Here is an 18011-nt window from a genome sequence, read left to right as displayed (position 1 = left end):
TTTAGATGCACATCTGACCTTCACCTTCTCAGGCCCCCTTCACTGACCTTACTGCCACACACATGGAAGCCCTGTCATATTGTAAAATGGGAGGAGAAAATGTTGCAGAGACCCATAGTTGGTGAAGCTGGCTTTGCTTTTTACACCACCTCCACTCCTAGTTCAGGTAAACAAAATGCTGCATTTTAGGTAATGCATACTGTGTTGTAAAATGCATGCATATTTGTAGGTGTGCAGAGGGAAATAGAGTGGATTTTCTTTAATTAAAAAAAAATAATCTCAATTTAGTATGTATACTTAGAAACTTCATACTCATAAAGCATCTATGTTGTTGTTTCTTTACATGAAACAACAACATAGATTTGGGAATTATGCCAAGAAAAAAAAATAACACAGTTAAGGGATGTTTCAACTTTCAGTTTTGTCATGCTCATTAATACAGTGGTAATTTATTCATGGCGAGTGAACAGGTCACACTGTGGATGGGTCATTCATGAATCGGAAGGAGCTTTGGCCAAGCTTGCTCAAAAGCCACACCCCATTTACACCCACGCCAAGCAGCCAGCACTTAAGGTAATTAATCTTTATGCTTTTGGCTTCTGCTGAAATCCCTTTCTGCCTGCAATAAAAAAGATCTGAAGTAGCTGAAAAGAAAAAAAATACACACAAACCAAATGACCAAAACCTGCAACATTTTCAGACACAATATATCAGTATGCTCTGGGTTTCATGAGAAATAAAGTTCTCTCTCAAAAATAATAGTGCACACACCTCCAAATTGTACACATACAGCTGGATGTTGAAGGACTGACGGATGATGTGTTTTTTTTTCAAGCAGGAGTCTAAGTTCTAGGTTGTCTTGCTGTCAGAGAAAACCTGGCATGGTACTCAGTGTTGAGGAAAGAGGATGACAAAAAGAAGGAGGAAGAAAAGGAAAAGCACAAGCTGTGCTGTGCTTGAAAGGGTTTATGATGCAACTACATAGTACTTGCTTTATTGTGACCCATTAAAACCAATCTGAGACTTTAGGACCTTGGTGTGATCAATGCAGATTTGGGATTTTTGTTGCATTATTCACTCTGAGTGCGCTCACTAAGATATGAGCTCAGAGCATAGCACCGGGTTAAAATTATTATGAATGCTCCGTGGTGAGCAGTTCTCTGTATAGAAAACCAACTAATATGCATTCCCTCACACTCCAGATGAATTGAAGAAACTGGTATTTGTGTTTTCTCTTCACCAGAAAGACTGAAACTAGTGGTGAAGATGTAGAAACCTCTCTTATAAACTGGCGAAATCCCCTGATGGTATAACTACTATGATAACACTGTGGTTGACTGCGGTTGAAAAGGACACTATTTGGAAAGTCAAACAGGTCCTTCATGATAAAACTAGGTTTTCCTACTAATTTTCCATCTTTGTTAAAAGCTTTAATGGCAACCCATTTTAGGTGTTTTACTTTTAGTTTTACTTTCAGCTGTATTTCTTTTCAGTTTGTAGCCAAAGAGCAAATGATTTGTGAACTTGCTTGGAGGGCCAGACCAGGGCATACTGGGAAAGTGGACTGATTTTAGGTTCTTTTGAGATCTCTATAAATTTCCAGACATATATGCTCTACAACCCTCTTCCTGAAGGCCTCAGACAGATGTTTAAATCTTAGCATAGTTAAACTCTCATGTTAGCAGTAAGGAGCACTTCAAACTAAATGTCTAAGATTCAGACAGGGGAACCCTTTTTTCAGAATTCAAATCCTTTGCTCTTTGTCTAATGTGCCCATTGGTCATTTTAAGCATTCCTCTCTCAATGACTGAAAAACTGGAGAAGTTGTATGTTCTTTAGCTTTGTTCTGTTGTTTATATCACTTGATTCATATTGCTTAAACCATGTGCCAAAATATGTTATAGACTGTATCCAAATATGTAAGAAAGAGTCCAGGCTGTCAGTTCTCTAATACCACTTAATTTTAAACAGTAAAAGTCACTAATTAATTTGCAAGCCATGTTTTTAGCTGTACTTCCGACACACACAAAGACCTAATAGTGCAACACTGGCACCCCCACTGAATCTTGATCGCTTCATTTGCACCATGATCAAGCGCCTATGCGCACACACACCCACCCACTCACACACACATACAAGCTTACACCCTCATTTTAGCCATAGCATGTATACGAGATGCGAATAAAAGCGATGTGTAACCAAACCCCATAGGGTGGCGAGAAAACGCTTTTGATATCATTTAAATCACAGCTATACAACCTTTTCTCATGCTAAGCAAATGCATAGCAGCATCGCCATGCGACTGAATCGCCTGGATCCAGCCTACCACCGTACTGCGGAGAAGACACACCTCTACAATATGCACGCCTCGTTGCACACATCTAAAACTGTCAAAAAAGAAAGAAAAACGTTTATAAAGCATTAGATAAAACTTGTGAACCTCGGCATCTCTGGTGCCTAAAGTTTCAACTGCGTGATATCAGTTGCTACTGCAATAGGGTTTTCTGAATTTCCAAAGCGGATGCAAATGGAAACAAAGACACTCCGCTCTGCTGCATCTGAACGCACACAGACTGATTGAAACTGCTGTTTATTTCGACCTACAAAGCAGCAGTGCCGCTGGCAGCGTGAGCACGGTAATCCGCGCTTTAGGTCTGTCACTGATTCAGAGATCAGCGGTGTACCCATGTTGCTTTAAACCTCACGCGGTCAAAGTTGTTTACCTCTTCGTTACCTCTGACGTAAAGACACACCCCTGTTTGACGGGGAGGCGCTTTATGTTACGAGCACCTGATCCGACCAATCAAATGGGAGCTTGACAACAAACCCCACCAACCAAAAAACAGGACGCACATCAAGCCGGGCTATGATTGGCTATCGTAGACGCCGAGGGGGGAAATCCCTTTTTCCCCAGTAGAGAGCGAAAGGAGGAGGGGCGGTGCATAACAAAAAGTAATGGCTATCTATTTGGGTCCAGTAGAAGGAGGATTAGCCTATTTCTTGTCGGACTGCTGCAGGTGCGCTCAAGTTTTCTGTGTGTTTGCCTGGTAGCTACCTGTTTGCTGTGTTTTTCGGTTGGGAGTTAGCGACTCGCGCTCAGAGAGCGGCTAATTATCCGGCCGAAGTCTCAGCCGCGTTGAGGGTTAAAGCAGGCAGCTAGCCACGCTAATGCTAGCTACTACAACCCACCCCGTGTGTGTTTGCGAGTGTATGTGTGCCAGCGTCTGGAAGGGCGTACTAGTTTGACGTATTCTGCCCGAAGTCTTTTCTACATTTCTTGAAGTATACCGTACGTAGCGTGGACGTGGTTTTTCCTTTTCGTAAGCGGCACAATATGAAGGGGGGCACGCATTGCAAAAGCACAAAGACGACGAACCACAACTAAAGAGGATTAAAAAGCTGCACGGTCTTCATGGGGAAAAGTTGAGCTGAGGTATGAAACTCGCAGGCACTGAAGGAATACTCAAGTCGTGGTTTGAATGATTGTGATTTTTCTCTTTACTCGCCCCCATAGCTTACGAGGAACATGTGTCCAAGAGTTTTTTTTTTTTTTTTAATCAGTGTGTTTACCTACGCAGTTGCCTGATCGCCGTAAGATCACTTCAGAGTGTGTATGTTACTGTTGAAAATAGTTCAGTGTTACATAAACAGAGCGACTGCAGGTCAGGTCCGAGGGTAAAAGCACACTCGGTGACTTGCAACATACCATTTTGCTTTTTACCAAACAGGATTAACAACCTGGGAAAACCGAAGAGAGGCTTCGAGACTTAGAAACAGCGCGAGGACATGCTAAAACCCCAGGTGAGACATGTTCTTTCTCCTTTTGCTTTCTTCAAGTCTTACTAAAATGGACATGCGGGTTGCAACACTGTGAGAACGTTTTAAGTGTGTGTATTCGACGTGTCTTAGTTATGCTGAATTTTTCATACCTTATCACGGCAAAGAAAACTAACTAGAATTAGATTATAAAACGAAGCGGAAGGCATTTGATAACAAACGACGACGCACTTAAAAAAAACAACTCTAATGAGCTAAATAAGGTGAAGACGTTCGCCAATTGAAGCCTCGATTTCCTACCAACGCATTGCCATTTCTATCCTTTCGTATTTGTAAACGAGTCAATTTCGTACTTTTGTGCTTAATTCATTATATGTTACTAAATTTCCTGTTGTGGGAGCCAGATATTATGGTAATGATTCTTGTGGTATGCTCAACTCAACTCTAATGTGTTATTGAATTTTACTGTACATCATATGACAACTTACTGCTATTTTAATTTGTTTTGGTTCTGATCCCTGTGTTGGACAGTTGTCTTATGACAGATTATGACTTGAAGAAGCCCAAATAATTCTACATGACCTCCTGCTGGTTGGTTTTATTTATTGGGGTCTTATGAACACATTTTCTAACAATCAGCTTTGAGGTAAAAGTCTGCTTTCATTTTCAAATTTTAAAGCAAGTACAACTTGGTTAATTGTTTCAAAATTGTCCCATGGTACATAACTTAAATTCTGAGCCCTAAAGTCTGGTGTGTGAAGGCAAAATTAGTGAAGACATGAAATGGTTAAGGAACTAAATGAAAAGCAACCAAAAACGCACTATTAAGCTATAAAAAAGGCAACACTGGTTTGAAAGGTCATGGAAACACTAGAGTAGTTGGTATATTAGAAAAAGCTCTAAAAGAGTTGCATCTGAAAACAAGAAAGAGCAACATGGCTGTTGGTTCTTTTTGAGCTCTGCATGAGGATTCATTTGTTCATATTTACTTTGAAATGTCTGTTATATCTACTAAGTGCCACACAGGAAGCTGAAATTCTAGTCATATTTGTGCCACAATTTTAGCACCAAGGCTTTAGAGAAAAGCATAAATAGTTGAAAAAGTTTTGATACAGGTTTTAAATCAAAAATAACAAACAGTTGTAAAATGATATTAAACGCACCAAAAGTGCACTGAGACTATAGATGGAACATACTTTAAGAAAAGGAAAAATGGGGATTTTTTTTTTGTGTGTGCAAAATTTCCCAAAACCTAAAAGATGGGTTATGTAGTGTCACTCCCTGAAGATAAAGGACAAAGCCATTATTGTCTTGTAATTTCCAGACTTAACTAAAGATTTACTAATCAAATAAGAAGCTTATTTGTAGCTCGAATCAAAACAAACATTTCTGATTTGATTTTACATATACTCTCTGTAAAGATATATATATTTTTTCCTTCTTTCTGGTGTCACTTTTTGTACCAATATATTGTATAAAATGATTTCCTTGCCTTTCTCACTGGCCTCTCTAGGGTTGATTGAGAAGAAAGTGACATTTAAGCCAGAGTCACAGACCAAACGTACTTTGCTGTTTGCAATCACTTTATCAGTCATGGAGAATCCTGCCACTGTTTATTATGATGAATAATCAATATCTGCTGCAAGCCTTTTGTTGTTTTTATTTGAGATACCGACAACTCCACAGTCCACTCTTAGCTGCTCTCCAGTTAGAAAGTAAATGTGAAAGGATTAAATATGACTAATGGCAGCAGGAGGATTTTCCTTTGCTCATTTCAAGCTGATTAGTTTGTTTTGTTGCATTTAAAGAAGGCAGTTCATCAACTGATCCCCTGATTTAGGGAATGCTTTCCCACTCCAAACTATTTAGCCACTGTTGGATAACTTGGAATGTTATGAACATATTATAAAATATTGTGACCTGAGTGTGACTTTTAAGTCACATAAATTAAGTGTGAACTTGAACTGCCTTGTTGCTGAAATGTGCTATGCAAATAAACTTGCCTTGACTTAAACAAATAGTTGGTTTAAACTAGGGTGACCATTAAAACTGAATTCAGCACCAAGCGGTTGCTGGAGTACAGGTCATTTTCTTTTATCAGTTTGAGATAAACCTTTACTGAGATGACATAACGGGGGACCCTGTACTTTTGAATCAAGTTGTAGCAGATTGTTTATAGATCAGTGTGCCGCTGGAGATGGTACAACCTATAGAAACTCTTAAACACTCCTCCAACTGCCTACTTCTGGTTTTTTTTTTTTTTTTTTTACTGTAGTCAGTTGCTTCATTCTACATGTGACCGTATAGAGAGTATGACGCTACTTAACTGTAAAGACCCTGTGTAATCTGCTTACGTGCATGTGTGTAGTTTTCCACATTTGTTCAGTTCCTTTGAAACTAACGACGTGTTAAGTTCTTCCTAATGTCTTTGTGTTTTCAATTACTTTCTGTGGTTAAATGCTTCTGGCTAGAATAAATTAAACAGGCCCCATACGTTTTCACAGAGGTTCAAGTTATGCTGAAAATATTCTCAGAGAGCAAACAGGGCAGTTCATTTATGTTATGGAATTATTTCATTTCTTTTCAATTTTGTGTAATCAAACATGTGAAGTACAGATAAACCCACAACAATTTATTCCCCTGACAGGGTGGGTGATGACGAGAAGTAGAGATCATAATAAAAAGTAATTAAAAATGGATAAAACGTACTCCTTTTTTTCTTTTTATAAATGCCTTTCTTATTACCTAACAGAAACAAAAGTGTTGGATCAAAAACAAAGTAATTTCAAATCTAACTCTTGCAGGGGTGTAAATAATTTGTGTCCTAAATGTATAATTATATATAGTTTGTTTTTTATGAATAGTATGTTCTGAATAAGAGTTGGTGTTTTATGGAGGGTTACATAACTTTTGGACTAAGTGCTTTTGCACCCACCTGCCACATGTCCACGTCTGTCTGTCGGGGTCTGTGTGCTGAACTCGGCGTGTTATAAAATGTGCGTTCTTTGTCATATTCGGCATTGACATAAAAGGGACTTTTTGGTGTGTGTGTTTGAGCGGGCCTCTCCCTGCCTTGTCTCTTTCCCCTCTCCAGAGTCCAGCAAGGGGCCCAGCACAAAGGGGGCAGCCTGCCGTTACTGCCTCCCCTCTCCCTTTGCTGGCCAGCAGTGGAGCCTGGGTGTTTGAACGTTGTGGGGGGTGGGGAGGGGGCTGCAGAGACCATAGGGCTGGACACGGGACATGATGACCCCCCCCGCTCCCCTCCTACCCTTTCCCCACCACCTCTTCCACCCCAGTTTAGCCCATCCTGTGTGGGGCACAGGTCACCTTGTCATGTGCTATTACTGCTGCTGTAACATGCTCCCTGTGATCGTAGGAAAAGAGCATAAGATAGAATCGTGGAGGCTGCAGGAGGGAGAATGAGAGGCAAGTGAGGAGACAGGACTGGACTAGTCTGCTCAGCCAGTTGTTTAGCTGCATTACTGACTTGTTTTGTGTACGTTGTTGTTCAATTCACATAGTCTCTTTTTGTCTGTCGTTCTCAGACAACAGTCCTTTGTGCATTTTTTTAAGGACATTAGTGCAGCGCAGAATCCTATCAAATGTACTTGTATCTGTTCCTCATATTGTTTGAAATGTATGTATAATTTTCTTTTCTGTTTTTTTTTTTTTCCTGTTTCTATTATTGTGGTCTCATGTGTGGTACTGTGTGTGTGTGAATCGAAAGGCCATGCGTTTCCATTGTTGGCCAGTTCTCTCCATAACCTGGGCCGTTCCAGATCAGATGTGTTTCAGGTCTCTGCTGTACTCATAGCGACCCAGTTTGAGGTATGCAGTAAAACACATCGCCTTATGTTTCTCCCTCTGATTCTCTTGTTTTCTTTTTTTCCCTCCATTTCCACATTTATGTTTTTCTCTGTTTTTTTTTTATGTGTGGTTTTTTTCCCTTTAAATGAGAAAATGTTTGACTGCACGCAACAATTTCAAAACAATTTGTGGGATTGCATCATGTGATGTAGATTAAAGATGCTTATTGGATTGTCATTTTGGGCCCCCTTCTTTCATTTCTTTCATTCAGTTGTCCATTTATTCCTCTCTGTTGCTATAGGTCTGGATGGGATCCTGAATTTGACTCTAACGTGTTGGGATGTGGTCTGTAGGCTCATTGCTGACATTCTTAGGATGTGATGCCAGAGTTTTTTTTTTAATTTTATTTCCCTCTTTCCCCTTGCTCTTCTGTGTTTTTTTACACTATGCTGATTTGTTCCCTCTGCTCACTTTTTGATATCCTTTTCTCTCTATGTTCATGTTTCATTTTAGCGCATGTGCTGTAATTAGGTTTGTTTGATGGTGGGTGTGGATTCCCATAGGGTTTTTTAATCCTTTAGTATTGATTTTGATTGAAACTTATCTATCCTATTAGCAGCTCTGTCTTTTTTTGCAGCTTAAACATCCATGTTTCTTCTGTGTTCCACTTATGAAGATCCTAATTCTTTTGGCTCCAGTCTCTTGCCATGGTCTGCATTGGTACTAACGTGTACTTTAAAATCTTAGTTGTTGCCATTATTGCAGCAGGAGATCACTGATTTGCTTTTTAGTAGCTGGAGAAGATGGTAATTTTCATGATTACTGCTTGCTTTATTCGAATACATCTCTCTTGTGGTTTCTTAGGCTTTATATCACTTGTGGTTGCAAAATTATTTGTATCCTGTAAACTTTTTTGCATTTCTGTCAGTATTCAAGAAGTAAATTCACTCTGATTTATTGGGATTTGATGCGATAGGCTGACAAAAACTAGGACACTGCACTGAAGGAAAATTTTGCATGGATTTAACAAGTTTTTTTTGTTGTTTTTTTTTCCAAAAAAAAGTCTGAAAAGTGCCATGTTTATTCATATGTCTAGGGTTATTGCTCTCCTGAAAGGTTAGGTTTCTCACGAGGTTCTAAAGTATTTTGAAGCCTCGTAACATGTTTTTTTCATTAGATGCTTCCTATCAAATTTGACCACGTTCTGTTTCCTAACCGATGAACCAGAAACCCACAGCATGATTCTGCTACCACCACCTTTCACCATGGGGATTTGAAGTGATGTGTGGATTTCTTTAAGACAGTTTTCATAATGGCCATAAATGTTAGTTTAATCTCTCACATTTCTAGTTGTAAATCTTAATCAGGCTTAATTCAGCAATGGCAGTCAAATACATTGCATTCTATTCAATAGAATTCATGAAACACATCAGGAAACCCCAAGTTCTCTGTTCAATATATTAAAGTTTATTGCTGTAATGTGGACAAAATGTGGAAAAAGTTCAAGTGGTTTGAATACTTTTCACAAAGCTTTTTACAAAACACAGCAAAAAATGTCATATAATTAGTGGCAGAACAATTAGCTAATCTCACAGGACTCCAGATGGCGTGAGAAATTCACACTAAATGGAGTTACATGGGAGTGTGGTCACTTCCTGTGAGTGTGATGCAGATTTCGGTGGGACACCCCCTAAACACGATGGATTTCTATCATTGTGTCTAATACTCTTTTATTATTATTAAGCCTTTATGTTGTGCAACACTATACACTCTAGCGTTGAGCAGAATGTGTTGGAGTGCCATTTCTTCAGCTTAGACCTGTGAGGCTTTATTATAAGCGTTTGCGTAATTTCAGATGTGACGGCATGAAATAAAATGAGGAAAAGATGAGTCAGCATGCAAAGCTGCACTTGTTCTTCCAGAGTTAATCGGTTGGGGTAGCAGAAGAGGAAACTCCCTATCCTTTCCTTCACGGACTTGGCCAGAATTGGGGTTGCGTCTTTACTTTACAGCTTTCACCACCCAGTTAAAATGATATGCTGCAGTTAGTTTGTGGTGCGTTGCATACTTGCAGCAGGCCTCTTTGCTCACTCATCGGCCGCTGCTGCTGATGCTCTCAGACCTTGAAACACGTCTTCGCTTTTGCTTTTTCTTTATAGCTTTCTAGATTGTTTCTTTGAATGACTTTTAAATTGGTGATATTTATTCCATACAGGCTATTGGTTACTTCTTGACTTTCACATGGAACAAATGTTCTGTTGTACTATTGAAAATGTATTATTTAATATTAGATTTAGCGCGTCGAGATATATCAGTGAACAAGACATATATGTTTGAAGAACATCCATGAGTTCAATGAAAATGTTCAGTTAATGCATTTATTTCAAATAACATTAAATATATTCAGTTTCAAGCATTTAAAAAAAAGTTTAATTTTTTTGATTATGCTTTTAAAAAAGTTTAATTTTTTTGATTATGCTTTTTTGGTTAAAAGTTATTTAATTAAAATGGACTCAACCTTTGAATCACAAGTTAATTTATTTACCGTTTAACTTTATATAGCTGACGTTGTCAATTATGAGTTTGACCTTTCAAAGACAATCCAAAGAAGACCATCTCCAGCCATTTATTTTCTTAACTCTATTTTCACATATAGTTTGCAAGTTTTGTGTCACATATTTAAGCAGCTGACTGCAGATTCTACCAGAGCAGTCAGCCTGGCTAATTAATCAGTTAATATCAGCTTGGTACACAGTTGAAATCCAATATATTGTCTCACATTAAAACAGACAAAACCTTTCCTGATCATCAAAATAATTCCTTTACTAAATGCCAGAATTATTTAAGTTTTTCTGTTTTATTGGTTTTTAAGCTCGAGACATTTATCATGCCTTTTAAGTTTCTGAAAAAAGCCCACAATATAGTGTTCTGCCTTTATTAGCTTCTGATTAGTTCACAACATTTCACATTTGAGTTGAAAAGAAGCACCCATATAAAAATATTTTTGTACAACACCTCAGACACATTGTGCCTTTGTCTGAAATTATTAGCAAATCAAAAGAAATCAGCCAAGGTATCAGGAAGAGAACGGTGAACCTCGACAGGTTTTGGTTTATATACTGGGTACAATTTCCAGATGCCTGAAGGTGTTACTTCCTTCTGTTCAAACATGTTCCAGTTTGAGCACCATGGGAATGTCCAACCATTATTCTGTACCTCAAAGATGAGTGTTATTTCTAAATATATCAGTTTAAGTCCCAGCACTAAAGCAAAAGACCTTGCAAAATCCTGATACGGTTGTTGTTATCCGTTATGAGACGAGTCATGCACCAAAATGGGCTAAGAGGGCAATCAGAACAAGCCATTAAGTCAAAAACGACATCAAAAGCCAGATCTCTGTTTGCTAATTCAGTCAGCGACAACTTCATTTTTGGATAAGTGTGCTGTGAGCTGATGAAGCTATAATTGAAGTGTGTTGCCATGCAGTAATGACCGTCGGTATATTAGGAGGCAAAAGATGGAAGCTTAAAAGCCAGAGAACACCATCCCAGCTATGAAGTGCAGGTTTTGGCACCTTCATTTTATGAGGGTGTTTTTCCTGCAGCATCCTGACTGGTGCAGAATTTGATGGCATCATGAAGAAAAAAACATGATGTCTATTATCATGTGAAGGACTTCAGAAAACCCTCATCACAGTCCCACTGAAATCCTGTAGGAAAAGCTGAAAAAGTGTGTCCAAGGAAGACGGTTTTCAAACCTGAGACAGTTACACCAGTTCTGTCAAAGGTCTATTGTAAGAAGCTTATAGGTGGATATCCAAAACATTTGACCCATGCTGTTGAAGCTGTTAGGTCTGCTGTAAATGAACGGCCCCCTCCCTCGGATAGCATGCTTCATTTGGGCAGGTGTGAAAGCGAATCTGACTCTGGCGGGGACCAATAAACCGGCTTTGGGCTGCTGAAAACGTGGGCCTCTTTTCGCTTGTAAATGAACCCTGATGTGGTTTGCTTTCAGTGGGAATGCAACTGGACCTTTGAAGAAACCAAAAACAGGAGGGAACTTCACTTTTACCTGGGACTTGCATATGTGATCTGAAAACCTTGAAATCCTTGCTCAGTGGATCTGTAAGAAGAGCAGCACTTTGGATTTTTCAAATCCCAACTTTTACTTTCTGCATTCGCCTTATTTATGCAAAGCAACATGCTTGAAAGCTTCTTACCTCACCTGCTGCTCTCAAAAGCCAGCCTCTTGTGCTTGCGCCCCAAACGAGCAGCATTTGTAACTGCATGACATTACCCAGGTGATTTGTCCCATTTTCACTGTGAAAGTGAAAATGGTCTACATTTCCACAGCCAATCAGCGTACATGGAGTGTCCTGGTGTGAAAGGATCCTTAAAGACAATTCTACCAAATCATTAGGATGCATCTAAACCTCTGAATTCGCAGACAACTGTAAAAAAAAACATCAACTCATTATTCTAGCGTTTACCAAATGGAAATAACTGGTAGTGTTAGCTGACTGAAAATGTGAAACTTTATTTCCATTTAATGTCAGATAATGTGTGTTTTTATATGTTATATGTAAACTAGGCACCATGTTTTGTCCATATGTTGGATACTCGAATAGTGACAGCCCCTCCTGTACACCTATCTGTGTGAAGTAGCGAGTGCCTGTGATGACTGTTTGCTGTGGTTTTGTCAAACTATCAAACCAACTTGGCGACTTGAATGCGTGGAATGGAGAGGAGCATTTGATCTTTTTCATTGGTTTCACAACTACTTGTGGCGTAATGGTGTGTAATCCTGTACATCAGCGCAACACTATCAGTGTCTCCCTGAGTAGATTATCTCTCACTGGGTGAGCCGAATGATTAAAGGTGTGCAGGTCATAATCATTTACCTCTAACATAGTGATCCCACAGATGTTCCAAAAGAGCTGCATTTACATCGAAATATTCATTTTCTCACACGTACAGAGAGCAGGAGGCCTAGTTACACTGATCAGTCCACATAAACAGCATGTGACTACCAAATCTGCTGTTTGATTTTCAACTGTGACAGAAGAGGACCAGCAGTGGTAAATCATATTAGAAATGCAATTCCCACATGAACATCAAATTGCTTTCTTTCCCCTCCTGATCCTTCTTGAGATGATGAGCTGTCAGAGATTGGACTATTTATATTTAGCCAGTAACTGAAGCAGCTTTTGATGGTGTATTTTTAGCCCGCTTTTGAAATGATCAGAAACATGCTGTTTGTGTTGATCGTCGTCTTTTGGTCGCTGCTCCTCGTTAAATTTTCCACAAATGGCAGAAGGGTACAGTGGGGTTGTAGCGACACAGGAGGTCACTCTGACAGAGGTCGCTCCTCTACTACATAAACAAATACTCATCCATCTGCTTTCATCCCATTGTTGTAATTATGTCGTTAATATGACTTCACTCACAAAACATATCATACAGAAGGATGAGTTTGGAACCACACTTCTCAAAATGTACAGTTGCATAAATTGTTACTTTGACCAAAACAAAGTTGTGTATCCAAAACCTAACCCCATTTACTGGGAAGTTTCCTAGGGCTAGGCTTACCCTGCTACTCTTAAGGCCGTGGTTGAAATATTCCACTGAGACATGTAACCCTCCTCAGCTTGTACATGACCAGTTATTGCTGATTCCTTGCAAGTAAACATAGGTGGCGTCTAAGAGTCTATTATGTTGTCAGTGTCTTATAGAAGACAGAAAGTAAAACATCCAAATATTTTAAACCAGGCATTACAGGGTGGTGGGTCTAGTGACGTTTGTCTAGGAGGGACATATTTTAGCTCTTTATTCTGTGATTCGGTTTCAAATTTAATTTATTTAAAACTGGCATTGTGGGATGCTGCATTTTATTGAATCAAAGCAGAGGATTTGTAAAAAAAACCCAGATTGCAGCCCAGTGCTAATTTCCATCTGAGTTAAACATGTTAACTGTGTTGCTTTTCAAGGCTTGTTATTGATGATTTACAGTCTCTCCAATTGTGATGAATAAAAAACCCCCAAACAAATCAGACTAGAAAGTAAACGTGGTTTTCATTCCAGTTTAAATTTGTTAACCAAGACGTTATTTACTTGTTGCAGGGATTAGCAAATGGTTCCTACCCCATTTTTTTCCCCAGGTGTTCCCCCCATGAAAAGTTTTAAAAAGCTAGAAAGCCAGGCCTCTGAGAGCAAAAACATGTGGATTAAAAGTCGATGTTAATTAACTTTTACGATTTTTTTTAAAAGCACTGTATGTGCACATGCTCACTGGAGTTACGTGAAGGATTTTTTTTTTTTTTTCTCCAATGCCACACCGTAGGTGTTGCAGGGGTGCACACTTTCACAGAGAGCAGGCACTAAAGCAAATATAATTTATTTTATCCATTTGGTGGATGCTATACACTGGGCCTTACCTTTCATCTGGTTACTATACAACTTGCAACAAAATTACTTTCTATCTCTATAAGCAGCCTTGTGCACTGGCGGATGAATCAAAATGAAACTAAAACTCCAAATGCTGGTCTGGAAATCATTTCACTGTCGAGAATCCTATTTACCGCAAGCTTAACAGTGTGCTGATGTTTTCGTTCCCCCAGTTACTTGCCCGCCAGTCGAATGTAATTTGGACAATCTAAGGTTTACTGACCTTAGATTCAGCAGCACACAATTTTGACAATAATTGTACTGTTATGTTTCTTGCCTTCTTTGATTTAAAATGTGCAGAAGCTCTTTAGGTGCTTTGTTCATAACTATGTTTTTAAAGTAGACAAAGAGTGGCAAGTTATGAAATTACTCATCTGTACTGTAACCACTGTAGAGACAAGAGGACCTTCTTCAAAAAGCTTGTGCGTCATGACAGAAATGAAAATGGCAGAGCCGTCTTTAAAATGACTGTTCACTTGGTTAAGATTTTTACATATTTCTTCTAATACAAGTCAGGTGTGCGAGATAAGCTACCTTCAGAGTGTCATTCTGTGAATGTGAACGCACCCATCACATCCTGTTTGAGCTGATTGGATGTCGTGATGAGGATCATAACAAAAACCACGTGTGTTGGTCTTAATCTCTGCTCTGGTTCTTGGCTGAACAGTAAAGACTCAGTGGATTGTCAGGAGAATAAAAGTACCTTGTATTATTGTCACTCTTTAAAAAACAAAAAAAAAAACAACCTTTATCAATTAATAGGATTTTGCACAAAGACAAAATCAAAAAATTCTGCAAATGCTGTAGTTTGCTAATTACCAGTATATGCACAACTCACACTGTTACTGTTCTTAATTGTCATATAATATGATACTACATACAATAAAATGGAAGGAATATTTGGAAACATTACCAGTCAGTTATTTGATTGTGCTTTATAGCGTTTCAATAATATGTGAATCAGTCAAGAGAGAGCTTGTTTCGAAGCTGGGGGGAAAAAAAAAGAGTTTTATTCTGCTTTCCCTTTGGAAGACCGGAATGAGTATACATTTAGTCTAATAAGCTGTTGCATTATTTAGAGCTCTCTCAATTCTTCTGCACATTTACTGTAATGACCTGTCAAGGCTGAATGCAGTCAGAAAGGACCGACTTCAGCCGTCATTCAATAATAGACTAGAGTAAATAGGTTTTTTGGTTCACAGTGACTGATGTTTGCTGTGAATGGATTGCTTTAGGGCAGTCTAACTGTTACAGGATACTTTATTATTAAGGTTTATTCCATTTATACCAGTCAGGTATTACAACATTACACAATAGTGAATATTGATTTGTGACTATTATGGTAAATGTGGTAATTTGATACTCAAACCAACCACATACAGCTTTCTGTTGTAGAAATGTAAGACTGAGTAGCAATTTATTACCTCTCCAGACACCACAATAACTCCCAAACACTTAACATCAGGAAATGCCAAACAACACTGATGTTGTATCCTTAATAATAGCGTATCCATAAAGCTCAAATGCTTCAAGATATTAAACGTTGACTCTTATCTAAACTAATCTCTTTCTCAGCAAAATAAAAGGTTCTCCATTTGTCACCCAGAGGGACATTTGGATCAATTACTTGTGTAGTCCCAAGCATATGTCCCTAACCTTTTTCATAATTATTGTTTAATATAAAAGGCATCAAGTGTTTTATAGACTGAAAATGGTGAGAGTTTTTAGTTTTGACTCATAAAAAATACAGGGGAAGAAAACAAACTGTTTCTCAACTATATGAGCTGCCAATCATGGAAAATCATCTTTCACCCCTAAAAGCTCACCAAAAAAAGATACCGTTCCTGTAATAAAACTGACTAAAAACACCTAATTAAAGTATATCTTAATATCTCTGAAAATAGTGAAACAATCTCAACAATATCTTCAGATTTTGGGACTAACGACATGAAAATGCAGAGTTAAATTTCATGATAAATCAAAATTCTTAAATACTTTTTTTTTTTTCCAATGATAATAAACTGTAGGACAATTTTCCGTCCCCAGTTTCCTCTCTGATGCATCCCCAGACATAAAGACGTTAGACACTTAGCCAGAACAATTGTCTGACTAAATGTCCACAGGAAGAAATGGGAACACGCTGTCCACAGCAAGAAATGGGAACAGAACGCATTTAGAAAATATTCTAACCCTTTCAGTAATTAATTTTAGTTGATGTCCGAAATGCTGAGTCTCTTCAGCCCTCGTAGTAGCCTTTCCAATTTTAGTATTTGTTTGAATCTCCTGGACCTCTCTGGCTCGGTAGCAAAACCAAACAGTCTGAGAATTACTCTGTGGTTTGTTGTTTATCAAAGCTCTGTTCGATCCATCAGATGAATTCCCTGGACAAGCATTTGCAGACATGCAGCAGTTGTGCAGCAACACATGTATCCGATATTCTTGGTTGAAACATGTGGTGTGCATTTCAGCTACTGTAGAAGCTTGACCCACTACGAATAATGACGTCTGTGTTTAAAAAATGTAGTAACTAGACCCTTCAAAGTTTTAATAAAAAAATGTGTGGCCGGTTCATAGGATTTACAAGACTTGCTCAGATTTAGCTGTAAAGGCTTACCACTCGGTTTTCTAATAATCCAAGCTGCAAAACGACAACAGACTATGCTGAAGCATTCACCTTGATCCTTACTTACTCTTCTTGTGAGCATTATTATTGGATGTGAGTGATGAAAAGCTGTGTCAAATTATCTTGAATTATTCAGCTGGCTCCTTGCAGCATTGGCCTTTGATTTATTTGCAAGTTTGTTGAGTGTTGCTTTAGTTACCATGGCCTTCCACATCCCCCTCCTCCTCCTCCTTCCATCATTTGCTCGACTTTCACTGCAGTGAAAGGGACCAAAGAAAGAAATGAGAGAAGCTTTGTGAAGGACAGTGATTGTTTGTTTATGAGGATGTTAGCCTTGTGGTGACATGTTTTTTTTTCTTCTTCTTCCCATCACGTGGCCAAGTTTAAAAGGTAATCGGAGCACTGTGTAATCAAATAGAACCCAAATCCTGTTTTTCTTTTCATTGGGGGGGTCCAAAGGAGAGTTTTTTCCGTTTGATTCATACGGCTTCGGTTCTGCACCCTTGGACAAAACCACTGAAGTTGCGTTGGCTTCCAAAGGGCAAATTGGGAAGTTGAGTCACACACAGCTTGGTTGGCAAGGCAAAGCAATGTTTTTTTTTTTTCCTGTGCGTGTAAGAGTTTGTAGGTAACCTTGATCAAGTCGAAATTGATTTTTCTCTGTATTGCAATGGTGGAGCGTTGACTAGGGTGTGATTTCTTTATTTCCAGTTAAGACACACGGCGTATAACATTTTTTTTTTTGTTAACACTCTCCTGCTTTTTGCTGCTTTCTGTTTAGTGATGGAGCCTACCGTTGTGAGTACATCCACCGTGGCCCCTGATGAGTTTGACAGGAATGTGCCACGGATCTGCGGCGTGTGTGGCGACAAGGCCACTGGCTTCCACTTCAATGCCATGACCTGTGAAGGATGCAAGGGCTTTTTCAGGTATGCTAATATTCAGTCAAAATCTGGCTTAGTCTCTGGTGGCTCCTGGGATCGCATATATGAGCTCTATGGAAAAGGAGTGGATTTTTACTGGCCTTACACAAACCAATAAAATTTTTAGAGGGGAAATAAAGTACAATGAAAAAGAAATGTATTAAAAGATGCACAATACAATTAAATCAGTACATAGGGTACTCTGTTGTGTGGATGTCTGAAGAAGCCTCTGTTTTTCTGGGGAAAAAACTAACCTGCTGGTAAAACGACCTCACCACTGCTGTTTCCTGCTGCCGTCGGTGAGTCAAGACTTGGAATTGCAAGCGTGACGAGCATTGATCCATATCGTTTCGGAGCTTTGCACGTGATTCATCTGAAACGTGCACACGGACGGGAATGGCTCTCCTCCCTGCTCTGACTGCTGGCGATGTTATGCTG

General features: G+C 39.0%; 1 protein-coding gene across 2 annotated transcripts in view; it reads left to right on the top strand.

Moving 5' to 3' along the window:
• Positions 1–2913: 2913 nt before the first annotated feature.
• LOC103139516 (vitamin D3 receptor B) overlaps positions 2914–18011 on the top strand; it is a 30292-nt gene continuing 15194 nt past the window's right edge. Inside the window, exons 1-3 of one of the 2 annotated variants that reach the window (XM_007554178.2) lie at positions 2914–3017; positions 3729–3801; positions 17432–17579. In XM_007554178.2, coding sequence (XP_007554240.1) covers positions 17434–17579 — 146 coding nt within the window. In that variant the 5' untranslated portion in view covers positions 2914–3017; positions 3729–3801; positions 17432–17433. The other variant, XM_007554177.2, reaches the window with a different exon arrangement.

This window comes from Poecilia formosa, unplaced genomic scaffold (assembly GCF_000485575.1).
Source record: "Poecilia formosa unplaced genomic scaffold, Poecilia_formosa-5.1.2 Scaffold62, whole genome shotgun sequence".
Taxonomy (NCBI): domain Eukaryota; kingdom Metazoa; phylum Chordata; class Actinopteri; order Cyprinodontiformes; family Poeciliidae; genus Poecilia; species Poecilia formosa.
This window is presented reverse-complemented; position numbering and strand designations above follow the sequence as displayed.